The sequence below is a fragment of the Oncorhynchus mykiss genome, chromosome 13 (genome assembly GCF_013265735.2).
Source record: "Oncorhynchus mykiss isolate Arlee chromosome 13, USDA_OmykA_1.1, whole genome shotgun sequence".
Taxonomy (NCBI): domain Eukaryota; kingdom Metazoa; phylum Chordata; class Actinopteri; order Salmoniformes; family Salmonidae; genus Oncorhynchus; species Oncorhynchus mykiss.
In genome coordinates, this window is record NC_048577.1 from 58,255,169 (window position 1) to 58,274,531 (window position 19,363).

At 47.2% G+C, this 19,363-nt stretch overlaps 1 protein-coding gene across 1 annotated transcript in view; it reads right to left on the reverse strand.

The window, feature by feature from the left end:
* LOC110486937 (probable G-protein coupled receptor 139) overlaps positions 1 to 19,121 on the reverse strand; it is a 31,783-nt gene extending 12,662 nt beyond the window's left edge. The window contains exon 1 of the mRNA XM_036939773.1: positions 18,971 to 19,121. Coding sequence (XP_036795668.1) covers positions 18,971 to 19,121 — 151 coding nt within the window. The remainder of the gene's footprint in view (positions 1 to 18,970) is intronic.
* Between the last annotated feature and the right edge of the window lie 242 nt (positions 19,122 to 19,363).

Here is a 19,363-nt window from a genome sequence, read left to right on the forward strand (position 1 = left end):
ATAAGGGAGGAAAGGAGAGGTAGTGATGGAGGAGGTAGGGGAGTGGGAGGAAAGGAGAGGTAGTGATGGAGGAGGTAGGGGAGTGGGAGGACAAGAGACGTAGTGATGGAGGAGGTAAGGGAGTGGGAGGACAAGAGAGGTAGTGATGAAGGAGGTAAGGGAGTGGGAGGGAAAGAGAGGTAGTGATGGAGGAGGTAAGGGAGTGGGAGGACAAGAGAGGTAGTGATGAAGGAGGTAAGGGAGTGGGAGGGAAAGAGAGGTAGTGATGGAGGAGGTAGGGGAGTGGGAGGAAAGGAGAGGTAGTGATGGAGGAGGTAGGGGAGTGGGAGGACAAGAGAGGTAGTGATGAAGGAGGTAAGGGAGTGGGAGGGAAAGAGAGGTAGTGATGGAGGAGGTAGGGGAGTGGGAGGAAAGGAGAGGTAGTGATGGAGGAGGTAAGGGAGTGGGAGGAAAAGAGACGTAGTGATGGAGGAGGTAGGGGAGTGGGAGTTAATGAGAGGTACTGATGGAGGAGGTAGGGGATAAGGGAGGAAAGGAGAGGTAGTGATGGAGGAGGTAGGGGAGTGGGAGGAAAGGAGAGGTAGTGATGGAGGAGGTAGGGGAGTGGGAGGACAAGAGAGGTAGTGATGAAGGAGGTAAGGGAGTGGGAGGACAAGAGAGGTAGTGATGAAGGAGGTAGGGGAGTGGGAGGAAAGGAGAGGTAGTGATGGAGGAGGTAGGGGAGTGGGAGGACAAGAGAGGTAGTGATGGAGGAGGTAAGGGAGTGGGAGGAAAGGAGAGGTAGTGATGGAGGAGGTAGGGGAGTGGGAGTTAATGAGAGGTTGTGATGGAGGAGGTAGGGGATAAGGGAGGAAAGGAGAGGTAGTGATGGAGGAGGTAGGGGAGTGGGAGGAAAGGAGAGGTAGTGATGGAGGAGGTAGGGGAGTGGGAGGACAAGGGAGGTAGTGATGAAGGAGGTAACGGAGTGGGAGGACAAGAGAGGTAGTGATGGAGGAGGTAAGGGAGTGGGAGGACAAGAGAGGTAGTGATGGATGAGGTAAGGGAGTGGGAGGAAAGGAGAGGTGGTGATGGAGGAGGTAGGGGAGTGGGAGGAAAGGAGAGGTAGTGATGGAGGAGGTAGGGGAGTGGGAGGACAAGAGAGGTAGTGATGAAGGAGGTAAGGGAGTGGGAGGGAAAGAGAGGTAGTGATGGAGGAGGTAGGGGAGTGGGAGGAAAGGAGAGGTAGTGATGGAGGAGGTAAGGGAGTGGGAGGAAAAGAGACGTAGTGATGGAGGAGGTAGGGGAGTGGGAGTTAATGAGAGGTACTGATGGAGGAGGTAGGGGATAAGGGAGGAAAGGAGAGGTAGTGATGGAGGAGGTAGTGGAGTGGGAGGAAAGGAGAGGTAGTGATGGAGGAGGTAGGGGAGTGGGAGGACAAGAGAGGTAGTGATGAAGGAGGTAAGGGAGTGGGAGGACAAGAGAGGTAGTGATGAAGGAGGTAGGGGAGTGGGAGGAAAGGAGAGGTAATGATGGAGGAGGTAGGGGAGTGGGAGGACAAGAGAGGTAGTGATGGAGGAGGTAAGGGAGTGGGAGGAAAGGAGAGGTAGTGATGGAGGAGGTAGGGGATAAGGGAGGAAAGGAGAGGTAGTGATGGAGGAGGTAGGGGAGTGGGAGGAAAGGAGAGGTAGTGATGGAGGAGGTAGGGGAGTGGGAGGACAAGGGAGGTAGTGATGAAGGAGGTAACGGAGTGGGAGGACAAGAGAGGTAGTGATGGAGGAGGTAAGGGAGTGGGAGGACAAGAGAGGTAGTGATGGAGGAGGTAGGGGAGTGGGAGGAAAGGAGAGGTAGTGATGGAGGAGGTAGGGGAGTGGGAGGACAAGAGAGGTAGTGATGAAGGAGGTAAGGGAGTGGGAGGGAAAGAGAGGTAGTGATGGAGGAGGTAGGGGAGTGGGAGGAAAGGAGAGGTAGTGATGAAGGAGGTAAGGGAGTGGGAGGGAAAGAGAGGTAGTGATGGAGGAGGTAAGGGAGTGGGAGGGAAAGAGAGGTAGTGATGGAGGAGGTAGGGGATAAGGGAGGAAAGGAGAGGTAGTGATGGAGGAGGTAGGGGAGTGGGAGGAAAGGAGAGGTAGTGATGGAGGAGGTAGGGGAGTGGGAGGACAAGAGAGGTAGTGATGAAGGAGGTAAGGGAGTGGGAGGACAAGATAGGTAGTGATGAAGGAGGTAGGGGAGTGGGAGGAAAGGAGAGGTAGTGATGGAGGAGGTAGGGGAGTGGGAGGACAAGAGAGGTAGTGATGGAGGAGGTAAGGGAGTGGGAGGAAAGGAGAGGTAGTGATGGAGGAGGTAGGGGATAAGGGAGGAAAGGAGAGGTAGTGATGGAGGAGGTAGGGGAGTTGGAGGAAAGGAGAGGTAGTGATGGAGGAGGTAGGGGAGTGGGAGGACAAGGGAGGTAGTGATGAAGGAGGTAACGGAGTGGGAGGACAAGAGAGGTAGTGATGGAGGAGGTAAGGGAGTGGGAGGACAAGAGAGGTAGTGATGGAGGAGGTAAGGGAGTGGGATGAAAGGAGAGGTAGTGATGGAGGAGGTAGGGGAGTGGGAGGACAAGAGAGGTAGTGATGGATGAGGTAAGGGAGTGGGAGGAAAGGAGAGGTAGTGATGGAGGAGGTAAGGGAGTGGGAGGAAAGGAGAGGTAGTGATGGAGGAGGTAAGGGAGTGGGAGGAAAGGAGAGGTAGTGATGGAGGAGGTAGGGGAGTGGGAGGAAAGGAGAGGTAGTGATGGAGGAGGTAAGGGAGTGGGAGGACAAGAGAGGTAGTGATGGAGGAGGTAAGGGAGTGGGAGGACAAGAGAGGTAGTGATGGAGGAGGTAAGGGAGTGCGAGGAAAGGAGAGGTAGTGATGGAGGAGGTAGGGGAGTGGGAGGACAAGAGACGTAGTGATGAAGGAGGTAACGGAGTGGGAGGAAAGGAGAGGTAGTGATGGAGGAGGTAAGGGAGTGGGAGGAAAGGAGAGGTAGTGATGGAGGAGGTAAGGGAGTGGGAGGAAAGGAGAGGTAGTGATGGAGGAGGTAGGGGAGTGGGAGGAAAGGAGAGGTAGTGATGGAGGAGGTAAGGGAGTGGGAGGACAAGAGAGGTAGTGATGGAGGAGGTAAGGGAGTGGGAGGACAAGGGAGGTAGTGATGGAGGAGGTAAGGGAGTGCGAGGAAAGGAGAGGTAGTGATGGAGGAGGTAGGGGAGTGGGAGGACAAGAGACGTAGTGATGAAGGAGGTAGGGGAGTGGGAGGACAAGAGAGGTAGTGATGGAGGAGGTAAGGGAGTGGGAGGAAAGGAGAGGTAGTGATGGAGGAGGTAGGGGAGTGGGAGGAAAGGAGAGGTAGTGATGGAGGAGGTAGGGGAGTGGGAGGACAAGAGAGGTAGTGATGAAGGAGGTAAGGGAGTGGGAGGGAAAGAGAGGTAGTGATGGAGGAGGTAGGGGAGTGGGAGGAAAGGAGAGGTAGTGATGAAGGAGGTAAGGGAGTGGGAGGGAAAGAGTGGTAGTGATGGAGGAGGTAGGGGAGTGGGAGGGAAAGAGAGGTAGTGATGGAGGAGGTAAGGGAGTGGGAGGACAAGAGAGGTAGTGATGAAGGAGGTAAGGGAGTGGGAGGGAAAGAGAGGTAGTGATGGAGGAGGTAGGGGAGTGGGAGGAAAGGAGAGGTAGTGATGGAGGAGGTAGGGGAGTGGGAGGACAAGAGAGGTAGTGATGAAGGAGGTAAGGGAGTGGGAGGGAAAGAGAGGTAGTGATGGAGGAGGTAGGGGAGTGGGAGGAAAGGAGAGGTAGTGATGGAGGAGGTAAGGGAGTGGGAGGAAAAGAGACGTAGTGATGGAGGAGGTAGGGGAGTGGGAGGTAATGAGAGGTACTGATGGAGGAGGTAGGGGATAAGGGAGGAAAGGAGAGGTAGTGATGGAGGAGGTAGGGGAGTGGGAGGAAAGGAGAGGTAGTGATGGAGGAGGTAGGGGAGTGGGAGGACAAGAGAGGTAGTGATGAAGGAGGTAAGGGAGTGGGAGGACAAGAGAGGTAGTGATGAAGGAGGTAGGGGAGTGGGAGGAAAGGAGAGGTAGTGATGGAGGAGGTAGGGGAGTGGGAGGACAAGAGAGGTAGTGATGGAGGAGGTAAGGGAGTGGGAGGAAAGGAGAGGTAGTGATGGAGGAGGTAGGGGAGTGGGAGTTAATGAGAGGTTGTGATGGAGAAGGTAGGGGATAAGGGAGGAAAGGAGAGGTAGTGATGGAGGAGGTAGGGGAGTGGGAGGAAAGGAGAGGTAGTGATGGAGGAGGTAGGGGAGTGGGAGGACAAGGGAGGTAGTGATGAAGGAGGTAACGGAGTGGGAGGACAAGAGAGGTAGTGATGGAGGAGGTAAGGGAGTGGGAGGACAAGAGAGGTAGTGATGGAGGAGGTAGGGGATAAGGGAGGACAAGAGAGGTAGTGATGGAGGAGGTAAGGGAGTGGGAGGAAAGGAGAGGTAGTGATGGAGGAGGTAGGGGATAAGGGAGGACAAGAGAGGTAGTGATGGAGGAGGTAAGGGAGTGGGAGGAAAGGAGAGGTAGTGATGGAGGAGGTAGGGGAGTGGGAGGACAAGAGAGGTAGTGATGGATGAGGTAAGGGAGTGGGAGGAAAGGAGAGGTAGTGATGGAGGAGGTAAGGGAGTGGGAGGAAAGGAGAGGTAGTGATGGAGGAGGTAAGGGAGTGGGAGGAAAGGAGAGGTAGTGATGGAGGAGGTAGGGGACTGGGAGGAAAGGAGAGGTAGTGATGGAGGAGGTAAGGGAGTGGGAGGACAAGAGAGGTAGTGATGGAGGAGGTAAGGGAGTGGGAGGACAAGAGAGGTAGTGATGGAGGAGGTAAGGGAGTGCGAGGAAAGGAGAGGTAGTGATGGAGGAGGTAGGGGAGTGGGAGGACAAGAGACGTAGTGATGAAGGAGGTAGGGGAGTGGGAGGACAAGAGAGGTAGTGATGGAGGAGGTAAGGGAGTGGGAGGAAAGGAGAGGTAGTGATGGAGGAGGTAGGGGAGTGGGAGGAAAGGAGAGGTAGTGATGGAGGAGGTAGGGGAGTGGGAGGAAAGGAGAGGTAGTGATGGAGGAGGTAAGGGATAAGGGAGGAAAGGAGAGGTAGTGATGGAGGAGGTAGGGGAGTGGGAGGACAAGAGAGGTAGTGATGGAGGAGGTAGGGGAGTGGGAGGAAAGGAGAGGTAGTGATGGAAGAGGTAGGGGAGTGGGAGGAAACGAGAGGTAGTGATGGAGGAGGTAGGGGAGTGGGAGGACAAGAGAGGTAGTGATGAAGGAGGTAGGGGAGTGGGAGGACAAGAGAGGTAGTGATGGAGGAGGTAAGGGAGTGGGAGGAAAGGAGAGGTAGTGATGGAGGAGGTAGGGGAGTGGGAGGAAAGTATAGGTAGTGATGGAGGAGGTAAGGGAGTGGGAGGAAAGGAGAGGTAGTGATGGTGGAGGTAAGGGAGTGGGAGGAAAGGAGAGGTAGTGATGGAGGAGGTAGGGGAGTGGGAGGAAAGGAGAGGTAGTGATGGAGGAGGTAGGGGAGTGGGAGGAAAGGAGAGTTAGTGATGGAGGAGGTAGGGGAGTGGGAGGAAAGGAGAGGTAGTGATGGAGGAGGTAAGGGAGTGGGAGGAAATGAGAGGTAGTTATGGAGGAGGTAGGGGAGTGGGAGGAAAGGAGAGGTAGTGATGGAGGAGGTAGGGGAGTGGGAGGAAACGAGAAGTGGTGATGGAGGAGGTAAGGGATAAGGGAGGAAAGGAGAGGTAGTGATGGAGGAGGTAGGGGAGTGGGAGGAAAGGAGAGGTAGTGATGTAGGAGGTAAGGGAGTGGGAGGACAAGAGACGTAGTGATGGAGGAGGTAGGGGAGTGGGAGGACAAGAGAGATAGTGATGTAGGGGAGTGGGAGGACAAGAGAGGGATGATTGAAACATCAAAAGGTAGTTTCAAAGGTCACACGCACTTTGAACCTTATGACAAACATTTGTCCTTTTGTCTTATCAAAGAGTCTGATTAGACCGAACAACCAATCCACCAATCAATTCACTCTATTTAAGTTGTACAGCTACGGTCCAATCTTGGCTATACACTTTGGCTGTCCCTGTACCTGGTTCCAGGTACAACCCCTTTTCTAAGAATATTATTTGTACCCTCTCTACAAAGACAGATTTTGAGTTTATTTCTTTATTTATCTTGTTTTCTGTGAACTAACACTTAACCATACACTGCTGTGTGCTTTCATAGATGAATACATTCCAAAAGAGAGATATGGAGGTGGAGAATATTAATAATTTTAGAGCAGGAGAGAGAGGGTGAAGACAGTTAGAGATACTGAATGAAAAAGAGAGAGTGACAATAGAGGTAGAGACAGAGAGGGCAAACTAGAAAGAGAGAGAGAGGGCTAGGATAGTTAGAGAGAGGGAGATAGGACAGTTAGAAAGAGAGAGGGGGGGGTGATAATAGAGGCAGAGAGAGCGAGAAAAAAAGCTAAGAATAATTGTAGAGAGACAGAGAGAAACAGAGAGAAAGCAAATAAGAGAGAAGAGGAGAGAGTGGATAGAGAAAGAGATGCAGGGCCAGGTTTGTATTGATGCCACTGCAGTGTTGTGCTACTGCCTGATGAGACCTGTTGATTCCTCAGAGCACACGGTCTATTGAACCAAACCTTGTTGTTCAACTCCTGCTCTGCTCCCACTGTCTATAGAAGCTCTATAGCAACCTGGAGATGAGGAGAGAGAGAGAGAGAGAGAGAGAGAGAGAGAGAGAGAGAGAGAGAGAGAGAGAGAGAGAGAGAGAGAGAGAGAGAGAGAGAGAGAGAGAGAGAGAGAGAGAGAGAGAGAGAGAGAGAGAGAGAGAGAGAGAGAGAGAGAGAGAGAGAGAGAGAGAGAGAGAGAGAGAGAGACCAAGAAGATGGATAGGAGATGAAAGAACCAGAGAGGGAGACAGAGTTTTGTAGGGGAGGATGAGGGCGAGACCAGGAAGTAAACAACAAGAAGAGGGGGGAGAGGAACGATGTAAAGAGAGGATAACAAGTGGAGGAGTAGGATGAGAGGAGGGGGATGGCCGGCAGATGAATGTCCGTTCCTGAGAGCTTTTCCATGACTACCTCATTTTTACATTTATTTAACTGTTATTTTACCAGGTAAGTTGACTGAGAACACATTCTCATTTACAGCAACGACATGGGGAATAGTTACAGGGGAGAGGAGGGGGATGAATGCACTAATTGTAAGCTGGGGATGATTAGGTGGCCATGATGGTTTGAGGGCCAGATTGGGAATTTAGCCAGGACACCGGTGTGAACACCCTACTCTTACGATAAGTGCCATGGGATCTTTAATGACCTCAGAGAGTCAGGACACCCGTTTAACGTCCCAATCCGAAAGACGGCACCCTACACAGAGCAGTATCCCCAATCACTGCCCTGGGGAATTTGAATATTTTTTAGATCAGAGGAAAGAGTGCCTCCTACTGGCCCTCCAACACCACTTACAGCAGCATCTGGTCTCCCATCCAGGGACCAACCAAGACCAACCCGGGTTAGCTTCAGAAGCAAGGGTGGTATGCTGCTGGCAATAATGATTAGTTCTAACCCATAAACATTGACATGAGATCTAAGTCCTCCTTTAAATAGTGCTGTGTGGTATTGAGGATACTGTACACCTTCCTCAGTGTTTTCTTACAGCTTAACACTGCCTAGTTGGTTTTTATGTGGGTAACGGATACACTTTCAACACCAGTCAGAACTGTCACTGTGTCAACAGCTTTAAAAACACCTATCTATCTATTTCTACCCTCTCTCCCTCCTCCCTCCTCCCTCCTCCCCTGTCATCTCTGGCTCATCTCCTCCCCGACAGGCCGCTGCCTGGTGGATATAACACTGGGAATTTCCTCCTTCTCTTCCTCCATCATTTCCCCAGACAATGCCTCACTTTAGAAGGAGGAGAGCATCCTCCGCTTTGCCTCCCTTCCTGAGACTCTCCCCAAAGCCACTGTCCCTTCCCTCTGTCAACTCCGGTCCCTACATCCTCCTTTCCTCCTCCTTCCCTACATTCTCTTTTTTTCAGCAGTACACAAGAGAATCTTCTCCCTTCCGTCTGATATCCTTTCTGTCACTTTTCCTTCCCCTTGTTCTTCATCCACAATGAAGTCGCTTCCCTCCATCCTATCTTCTATCTCTCCCTCCATCCTATCTTCTATCTCTCCCTCCATCCTATCTTCTATCTCTCCCTCCATCCTATCTTCTATCTCTCCCTCCATCCTATTCTTCTCCCTCCACCCTATCCTCTGCTCTCCCTCCATCCTATCCTCCTCTCTCTCTCCCTCCATCCTATCCTCCTCTCTTTCTAAATTCTATCATACTCTATCCCTCCATCCTATTATCCTCTCTCCCTCCCTCCATCCATCCTATCCTCCTCTCTCCCTCCATCCTATCCTCTGCTCTCCCTCCCTCCATCCTATCCTCCTCTCTCCCTCCATCCTATCCTCTGCTCTCCCTCCATCCTATCCTCCTCTCTCCCTCCCTCGATCATATCCTCCTCTCTTTCTAAATTCTATCATACTCTATCCCTCCATCCTATTCTCCTCTCTCCCTCCCTCCATCCATCCTATCCTCCTCCCTCCCTCCATCCATTCTATCCTCCTCCCTCCCTCCATCCTATCTTCTATCTCTCCCTCCATCCTATTCTTCTCCCTCCACCCTATCCTCTGCTCTCCCTCCATCCTATCCTCCTCTCTCCCTCCATCCTATCCTCCTCTCTTTCTAAATTCTATCATACTCTATCCCTCCATCCTATTCTCCTCTCTCCCTCCCTCCATCCATCCTATCCTCCTCCCTCCCTCCATCCTATCGTCCTCACTCCCTCCATCCTATCCTCCTCTCTCCCCCATCCTATCCTTCTCTCTCCTCCATCCTATCCTCCTCTCTCCCTCCATCCTATCCTCCTCTCTCCCTCCATCCTATCCTCTTCTCTCCCTACATCCTATCCTCCTCTCTCCCTCCATCCTATCCTCCTCTCTCCCTCCATCCTATCCTCCTCTCTCCCTCCATCCTATCCTCCTCTTTCCCTCCATCCTATCCTCCTCTCTCCCTCCATCCTATCCTTCTCTCTCCCTCCATCCTATCCTCCTCTCTCCCTCCATCCTATCCTCCTCTCTCCCTCCATCCTATCCTCCTCTCTCCCTCCATCCTATCCTCCTCTCTCCCTCCATCCTATCCTCCTCTCTCCCTCCATCCTATCCTCCTCTTTCCCTGACACACACGCAGTCATGCACACACAGACACACACATAAATAAAAACGCACACCCACGCACACAAGCACACACAAACAACGCACACCTCCCCACTGAGGCAAGCAGATCAATGACCCAAATATAAAATATCTTTATTAGAGATAAATACGTTCACCACACTCCCTGACAACATACAGTATACATACACAAAACTCCCTGACTACATACAGTATACATACACCAAACTCCCTGACTACATACAGTATACATACACTAAACTCCCTGACTACGTACAGTATACACACACCAAACTCCCTGACAACATACAGTATACATACACCAAACTCCCTGACAACATACAGTATACATACACCAAACTCCCTGACAACATACAGTATACATACACAAAACTCCCTGACTACATACAGTATACATACACAAAACTCCCTGACTACATACAGTATACACACACCAAACTCCCTGACAACATACAGTATACATACACCAAACTCCCTGACAACATACAGTATACATACACAAAACTCCCTGACTACATACAGTATACATACACCAAACTCCCTGACAACATACAGTATACATACACAAAACTCCCTGACTACGTACAGTATACACACACCAAACTCCCTGACAACATACAGTATACATACACCAAACTCCCTGACAACATACAGTATACATACACTAAACTCCCTGACTACATACAGTATACATACACCAAACTCCCTGACAACATACAGTATACATACACTAAACTCCCTGACTACATACAGTATACATACACTAAACTCCCTGACCACATACAGTATACACACACCAAACTCCCTGACAACATACAGTATACACACACCAAACTCCCTGACTACATACAGTATACATACACAAAACTCCCTGACTACGTACAGTATTCACACACCAAACTCCCTGACAACATACAGTATACATACACCAAACTCCCTGACAACATACAGTATACATACACCAAACTCCCTGACCACATACAGTATACATACACCAAACTCCCTGACTACATACAGTATACATACAGTATACATACAGTATGCATACACTAAACTCCCTGACTACATGCAGTATACACACACCAAACTCCCTGACCACATACAGTATACATACACTAAACTCCCTGACTACGTACAGTATACACACACCAAACTCCCTGACTACATACAGTATACATACAGTATACATACAGTATACATACAGTATACACACACCAAACTCCCTGACCACATACAGTATACATACACCAAACTCCCTGACTACATACAGTATACATACACTAAACTCCCTGACTACATACAGTATACATACAGTATACATACAGTATACATACACTAAACTCCCTGACCACAAACAGTATACATACACTAAACTCCCTGACTACATACAGTATACATACACTAAACTCCCTGACTACGTACAGTATACATACACTAAACTCCCTGACAACATACAGTATACATACACTAAACTCCCTGACCACATACAGTATACATACACTAAACTCCCTGACCACATACAGTATACATACACCAAACTCCCTGACCACATACAGTATACATACACTAAACTCCCTGACAACATACAGTATACATACACTAAACTCCCTGACTACGTACAGTATACACACACCAAACTCCCTGACTACATACAGTATACATACACTAAACTCCCTGACTACATACAGTATACATACACCAAACTCCCTGACTACATACAGTATACATACACCAAACTCCCTGACTACATACAGTATACATACACTAAACTCCCTGACTACATACAGTATACATACACCAAACTCCCTGACTACATACAGTATACATACACTAAACTCCCTGACTACGTACAGTATACACACACCAAACTCCCTGACTACATACAGTATACATACACCAAACTCCCTGACTACATACAGTATACATACACCAAACTCCCTGACTACATACAGTATACATACACTAAACTCCCTGACTACATACAGTATACATACACTAAACTCCCTGACCACATACAGTATACACACACCAAACTCCCTGACAACATACAGTATACACACACCAAACTCCCTGACTACATACAGTATACATACACAAAACTCCCTGACCACATACAGTATACATACACTAAACTCCCTGACAACATACAGTATACACACACCAAACTCCCTGACTACATACAGTATACACACACCAAACTCCCTGACCACATACAGTATACATACACTAAACTCCCTGACTACATACAGTATACATACACTAAACTCCCTGACAACATACAGTATACATACACTAAACTCCCTGACAACATACAGTATACATACACTAAACTCCCTGACTACATACAGTATACATACACTAAACTCCCTGACCACATACAGTATACATACACTAAACTCCCTGACAACATACAGTATACATACACTAAACTCCCTGACTACATACAGTATACATACACCAAACTCCCTGACTACATACAGTATACATACACTAAACTCCCTGACAACATACAGTATACATACACTAAACTCCCTGACCACATACAGTATACATACACTAAACTCCCTGACCACATACAGTATACATACACTAAACTCCCTGACTACATACAGTATACATACACTAAACTCCCTGACAACATACAGTATACATACACTAAACTCCCTGACAACATACAGTATACATACACTAAACTCCCTGACTACATACAGTATACATACACTAAACTCCCTGACCACATACAGTATACATACACTAAACTCCCTGACCACATACAGTATACATACACTAAACTCCCTGACAACATACAGTATACATACACTAAACTCCCTGACTACATACAGTATACATACACAAAACTCCCTGACTACATACAGTATACATACACTAAACTCCCTGACAACATACAGTATACATACACTAAACTCCCTGACCACATACAGTATACATACACTAAACTCCCTGACCACATACAGTATACATACACTAAACTCCCTGACTACATACAGTATACATACACTAAACTCCCTGACAACATACAGTATACATACACTAAACTCCCTGACAACATACAGTATACATACACTAAACTCCCTGACTACATACAGTATACATACACTAAACTCCCTGACCACATACAGTATACATACACTAAACTCCCTGACAACATACAGTATACATACACTAAACTCCCTGACAACATACAGTATACACACACTAAACTCCCTGACTACATACAGTATACACACACCAAACTCCCTGACAACATACAGTATACATACAGTATACATAAACCAAACTCCCTGACTACATACAGTATACATACACTAAACTCCCTGACCACATACAGTATACATACACTAAACTCCCTGACCACATACAGTATACATACACTAAACTCCCTGACCACATACAGTAAACATACACTAAACTCCCTGACCACATACAGTAAACATACACTAAACTCCCTGACTACATACAGTATACATACACTAAACTCCCTGACCACATACAGTAAACATACACTAAACTCCCTGACCACATACAGTAAACATACACTAAACTCCCTGACTACATACAGTATACATACACTAAACTCCCTGACCACATACAGTATACATACACTAAACTCCCTGACTACATACAGTATACATACACTAAACTCCCTGACCACATACAGTATACACACACCAAACTCCCTGACTACATACAGTATACATACAGTATACAAGACTGTGGGGAACCTAACTAGTGACTACACTCATGCATCAGGACTCTGTTTACAGTAAGCACAGGAGCTGCTCCCTGGTGAGACGTTGGTTAATTGGTTGTGAATTAAAAGGTACAGAGAGTTATTGACATCAGGGATCAACAGCAGTAGAACAGCTGCAATGGTGCACTCATAAACTCTTAAAGGGTTCTTCAGCTGTCCCCACAGGATAACCCTTTGAAGAACCCTTTCAGTTCCAGGTAGAACCCTTTTGGGTTGCATGTAGAACCCTTTCTACAGAGGGTTCTACATGTCACCAAACATGTTCTACCTGGAGCCAAAAAGAGTTGTACCTGGAGCCAAAAAGGGTTCTCCTATGGGGACAGCTGAAGAACCCTATTGGAACCCTTTCTTCTAAGAGAGTATAGCTGTAGGACCTAGTATAGTACTGTTTCAGATATTCCTCATGGTATGACCTAGCCTGGCTACACCATGACTGAACACTGTTTCAGATATCCCTCATGGTATGACCTAGCCTGGCTACACCATGACTCAACACTGTTTCAGATATTCCTCATGGTATGACCTAGCCTGGCTACACCATGACTCAACACTGTTTCAGATATCCCTCATGGTATGACCTAGCCTGGCTACACCATGACTGAACACTGTTTCAGATATTCCTCATGGTATGACCTAGCCTGGCTACACCATGACTCCATACTGTTTCAGATGTCCCTCATGGTATGACCTAGCCTGGCTACACCATGACTCAACACTGTTTCAGATATTCCTCATGGTATGACCTAGCCTGGCTACACCATGACTCAACACTGTTTCAGATATCCCTCATGGTATGACCTAGCCTGGCTACACCATGACTCAACACTGTTTCAGATATTCCTCATGGTATGACCTAGCCTGGATACACCATGACTCCATACTGTTTCAGATATCCCTCATGGTATGACCTAGCCTGGCTACACCATGACTCAACACTGTTTCAGATATTCCTCATAGTATGACCTAGCCTGGATACACCATGACTGAACACTGTTTCAGATATTCCTCATGGTATGACCTAGCCTGGCTACACCAGGACTGAACATTGTACTTTTGTGTGGTCTAGCCAGGCTAGGTAACACCAACCATAAACAAGAATCCCCCAAAAAGTATGTCCTCTCAATAACATGCAGTAGAGACGGTCAAACTATCTATGGTATAAGAAGACATTATTTAATTTCCACAACCACCACATAAAAGTCCTCAATCATTTTTATGACACCTAACTATGCTGTAACAATACCTAAACTTATAATTGTGTTTCATTGCTTTGCCTAGGCTACAAACCATAACTTTAATACAGCAACAGAACAGTTTAATTCCTGTTAGTCAAACATAAGCATAGACACAGACTATAACACATCCCCGGCCCAGTGTTGTGGTACTGTAGGGTACTGTGATGTTTGCTGCTGCCTGAACACGCTGGTTTAGTTCCCATAGAGCAGCAGCCTCGTGAGGCAGAGAGAGAGAGCGCCCGTTAAGAACGGGTGAGCGATTAATTAAATAGGTGGCAATTCGTCATAGCTCTGTCGTCTGGCTTCCTCACTCAGGTCTCAGGGTGCCACTTCACTGACTCTGCTGTTATTAATCTCTCTCCCTCTCGTTGTCGTTCTCTCTCTTCACCTCTCTCTTTCTCTTCTAATTTCTCTATCCATTTTTTTTTTCACTTCTCTCTTTTTTCTCTCCATGTTCACCTCTCTTGCTCTGTCGTTCTATCGCTCCATCGTTCTCTCGCTCTGTCGTTCTCCCTCTCCCTCTTTACCCCTTTCTCCCTCTTTCCCTCCAACTTCACCTCTCTCTCCTTCTTCATCTCTCTCTTTCTCTTTCTCTCACTCTCCTTTTCTGGCTCTTCACCTCTCTCTCCTTCTTCATCTCTCTCTTTCTCTTTCTCTCACTCTCCTTTTCTGGCTCTTCACCTCTCTCTCCTGATACAGCTCTCTCTCCATTCTCACCTCTCTTTCTCTCCTGATCTTCCTCTCTATTTAAACTTCTTCCTCGTTATCTCTCTCATTCTCAGTTTCACTTTTCACCCTCAAGTCTGTTGCACATCTTTTTCTCAACACCTCTTATCTTTGTCCTAGAAATAACATTCTCTTTCTCACATCCTCTCATCATGCACTCTCTCTACCTCCATCTTCAAATCTATCCATCCCTCTCTCTTTATGTAATTCTACATCGAGGTCACTGTGAGTAACCTAAAGACAAGATGATTTACATACGTACCCAAAGCCCACAGCAGTCTCAGAACAGACTAATGGCACAGTGTGTTAATTACATCCCATTGGGCAAACACTGGTTGAATCAATATTGTTTCCATGTCAGTTCAACAAAATGACATTGAACCAATGTGGAATAGACGTTGAATTGACGTCTGTGCCCAGTGGGAGTGCGACTAACTCCAAGCTACAACACAGACAAATAGGTATCTAGGCAGCAATATTATTACTCCAAATGAACATTACAGTCAAGCTATCAGTCCAGGTCAGGTGGAATGATATGTCAGCAAAACTACTGTAGTAGAAGAAGTAAAAATCAACCATTTCAAAATCAGAAGATTCAAACTCCTTCCATCTTCCAAGGATTCAGCATTCAGGGCTGCAAACATAATTGATTGTGGTCAGCTACTATAGTATAGATTTACCTTCCAACAGAAAAATGGAGCCTGAGGAGGTTAAAGGGGCTTTCTTTCTTCAAGACAGCAGGCGACGTGCAGGAAACAGTTTTATGATAGTTTGGCATACAAAGCACTTCTATTACCTTGAATTGCAGATTCCCTTATTGAGAACAGTGTACATCTTGACATCTCTTACTCCTGATCCATTGTAATAGAAAGTGGGACATCCCTTATGAAACTCTTATCAAACACAGATCACTGTATTACTGCTCAGAATAAGGGCCAGTCAATTCACTCCACACTCTACTTAAAACTAGCATGGAGTGCAACAACCTCTTTTAGTGAAGGCATGTAAAACATGCAATGTTGAAAATAAAACCAGAGTATAACGTATTGAAGAACGTAGGGTAATAGCTTTAGAATTGAGGGTTGTAATCTTTTTTCCCTCTTGAAACAAATTGAGGTGAAGTTCTGGTCTGCAGCTGAAGCAGAGTGAATATATCTGCTATAGCCTCAAGGGCAGAACATAGACTTTAATCATAGATTGGACATCAGCATTTGTCCTGACCCCTAGCCTCTCTCTCCCTCTCACTCTCAAGCCACCACAACACATAGAACAAGACCAGAGGTAATATTTGACATATACAGTGCATTCTGAAAGTATTCAGACCCCTTGACTTTTTCCACATTTTGTTACGTTACGGCCTTATTCTCACATTGTTTCCCTCTTCGATCAACACACAATACCCCATAATGATGAAGCGAAAAACAGGTTTTTAGAAATTGTTGCAAATGCATTAAAAATAAAAACAGAAATACCTTATTTACATAATTATTCAGACCCTTGTCTATGAGACTCAAAATTGAGCTCAGGTGCATCCTGTTTCCACTGATCATTCTTGAGATGTTTCTACAACTTGATGGTAGCCCACCTGTGGTAAATTCAATCGATTGGACATGATTTGGAAAGGCACAAACCTGTCTATATAAGGTCCCACAGTAGTCATAGCAAAAACCAAGCCATTAGATCGAAGGAATTGTCTGTACAGCGCCGAGACAGAATTGTGTCGAGACACAGACCTGGTGAAGGGTATCAACAAAATGTCTGCAGCATTGAACGTCCCCAAGAACACAGTGGCCTTTATCATTCTGAAACGGAAAAAGTTTGGAACCACCAAGACTCCTATAGCTGGCCACCCGGCCAAACTGAGCAATCGGGGGAGAAGGGCCTTGGTCAGGGAGGTGACCAAGAACCCGATGGTCACTCTGATTGAGCTCCACAGTTCCTCTGTGGAGATGGCAGAACCTTCCAGATGGACAACCATCTCTGCAGCACTCCACCAATCAGGCCTTTATGGTAGAGTGGCCAGACAGAAGACACTCCTCAATAAAAGACACATGACAGCTCGCTTGAAGATTGCCCAAAGTCACCTATAGACTCTCAGACCATGAGAAACAAGATTCTCTGGTCTGATGAAACCAAGATTGAACTCTTTAGCATGAATGTCAAGTGTCACATCTGGAGGAAACCTGGCACCATCCGTACGGTGAAGCATGGTGGTGGCAGCATCATGCTGTGGGGATGTTTTTCAGCAGAGCAAAGTACAGATGAAAACCTGCTCCAGAACTCTCAGGACCTCTGACTGGGGCGAAGGTTCACATTCCAACAGGACAACGACCCTAAGGACACAGCCAAGACAACGCAGGAATGGCTTTGGAACAAGTCTCTGAATGTCCTTGAGTGGCCCAGCCAGAGCCCGGACTTGAACCAGATCAAACATCTCTGGAGAGACATGAAAATAGCTGTGCAGCAACGCTCCCCATCCAACCTGACAGAGCTTGAGAGGATCTGCAGAGAAGAATGGGAGAAACTCCCCAAATACATGTGTGCCAAGCTTACAGCTTCATACCCAAAAAGTCTTGAGGCTGTAATCGCTGCCAAAGGTGCTTTAACAAAGTACTGAGTGAAGGGTCTGAATACTTATTTAAATACGTTTGCAACAATTTCTTAAAACATGCTTTTTCTTTGTCAATACGAGGTATTGTGAATAAATTGATGAGGATTTTTTTTAAAATCCATTTTAGAATTAGGCTGTAACATAACAAAATGTGGAAAAAGTCAAGGGGTCTGAATACTTCCCGAATGCACTGTAATTACAGTGGTTAAATGTCACTATTTTGACACATTCTAATGAGACCCTGTTGCCCAGACTGGGTAAGTGTTCATCCATAGACCACACAGTAGGGAACCAGACACATAAAATCTGTCTTGTGAATGAACTCACCAATAAGCCTTTACAGAAACGATGAAGTACTGTAAGTAACCCAACAGCATGAGTGCTTGTAGGCTATGCACCTGAAAGCCACGGCAGTCTCAGTACAGACTAATGGTACAGTGTGTTCATTTAAGTGTGTCTACCCACAGCTATAACACAGACGTAGTTCTTTAGGCACAATGTGTTCTACTCCAAACACATATTACAGTCAAGCTATCAGCCCAGGTCTGAACTGACCCATACGTCTTTGGATCAGACATGACTGGAATGCATCAATATCTTTCAGAGGTCAGAGAGCCGGTTAACACACAGTATGTCCTAGAGGTCAGAGAGCCGTGTCTGTGTAGGAAAGACAATCCCAAATGATGTCCTAGAGGTGGCATCTGTGTAGGAAAGACAGTCTCAAACGATGTCCTAGAGTTGACGGCTATGTAGGAAAGACAGTCCCACATTATGTCCTAGAGGTCACGTCTCCGTAGGAAATAGTCACATTTCAGGACCAGTCATCACCTGGATAAATCCTTCAGGTCTCTCTTTCTGCTTCATTATAATTCACTGGGTGAACAGAAGCCGGATAATTTAAAAGAGGTGAAATTTGAGCTGAGTAACAGAAAATAACATTTCATCCCTTTTTTCATTTGTCTGGCTTTTTATCTCTGTTGATCCAACAGACCAACGTGCGGGCGCACACACACTCGCACAGGCACACACACGCAAGTAGTTCTGTGTTTGTGTGTGCGGCATGGGCACACACACACACTGGCACAGACACATGCACACACACTCGAGCACACAGATAAGACAAGGTCAATGTGAGATATAAATTAATGACTAGAGCAGTTGAGTACAAAACACAGACTTCAAACAAACTCACTTAGAGTATAGCAAACACACACACACACACTGTCATACAAACACAAACAAATACATATTCACACAAAATACATATACGTAGTAAGACAGGGACAACACACACACACAAACAAACAATGCACACACATTCACACACACACTCTCTCTCTAATCCATCCTCTCCCCCCTGTCCCTCTTACCGGGCAGGCCGAGGCAGAGCAGGGCGCTGTAGTAGATGACGGGCAGTGGTCCGAGGGGGCAACCCTGGGGAGTGTCGGGAGGCTGCTGCCCCGGGCTCCAGGCACTGCTGTTGGGGGGGGAAAGGAGGGTGAAGATGTGGCTGTGCTCCATGGCCCTCCTCTTCCTTGTCCTTAAATGCTCAGGAGTGTGTGAGCTCAGCTCAGCTCGGTGTCGGGGAAGCCCAGAAACACACACACTCTCACAGACCCAGACAGCAGGACTGAGACAGAGAAAGGGAGAGAAAGAGGGAGAGAGGGAGAGAGATAGAGAGGGAGGGAGGGAGGGAGGGAGAGGGAGAGAGAGAGAGAGAGAGAGAGAGAGAGAGAGAGAGAGAGAGAGAGGGTGCTCTGTCC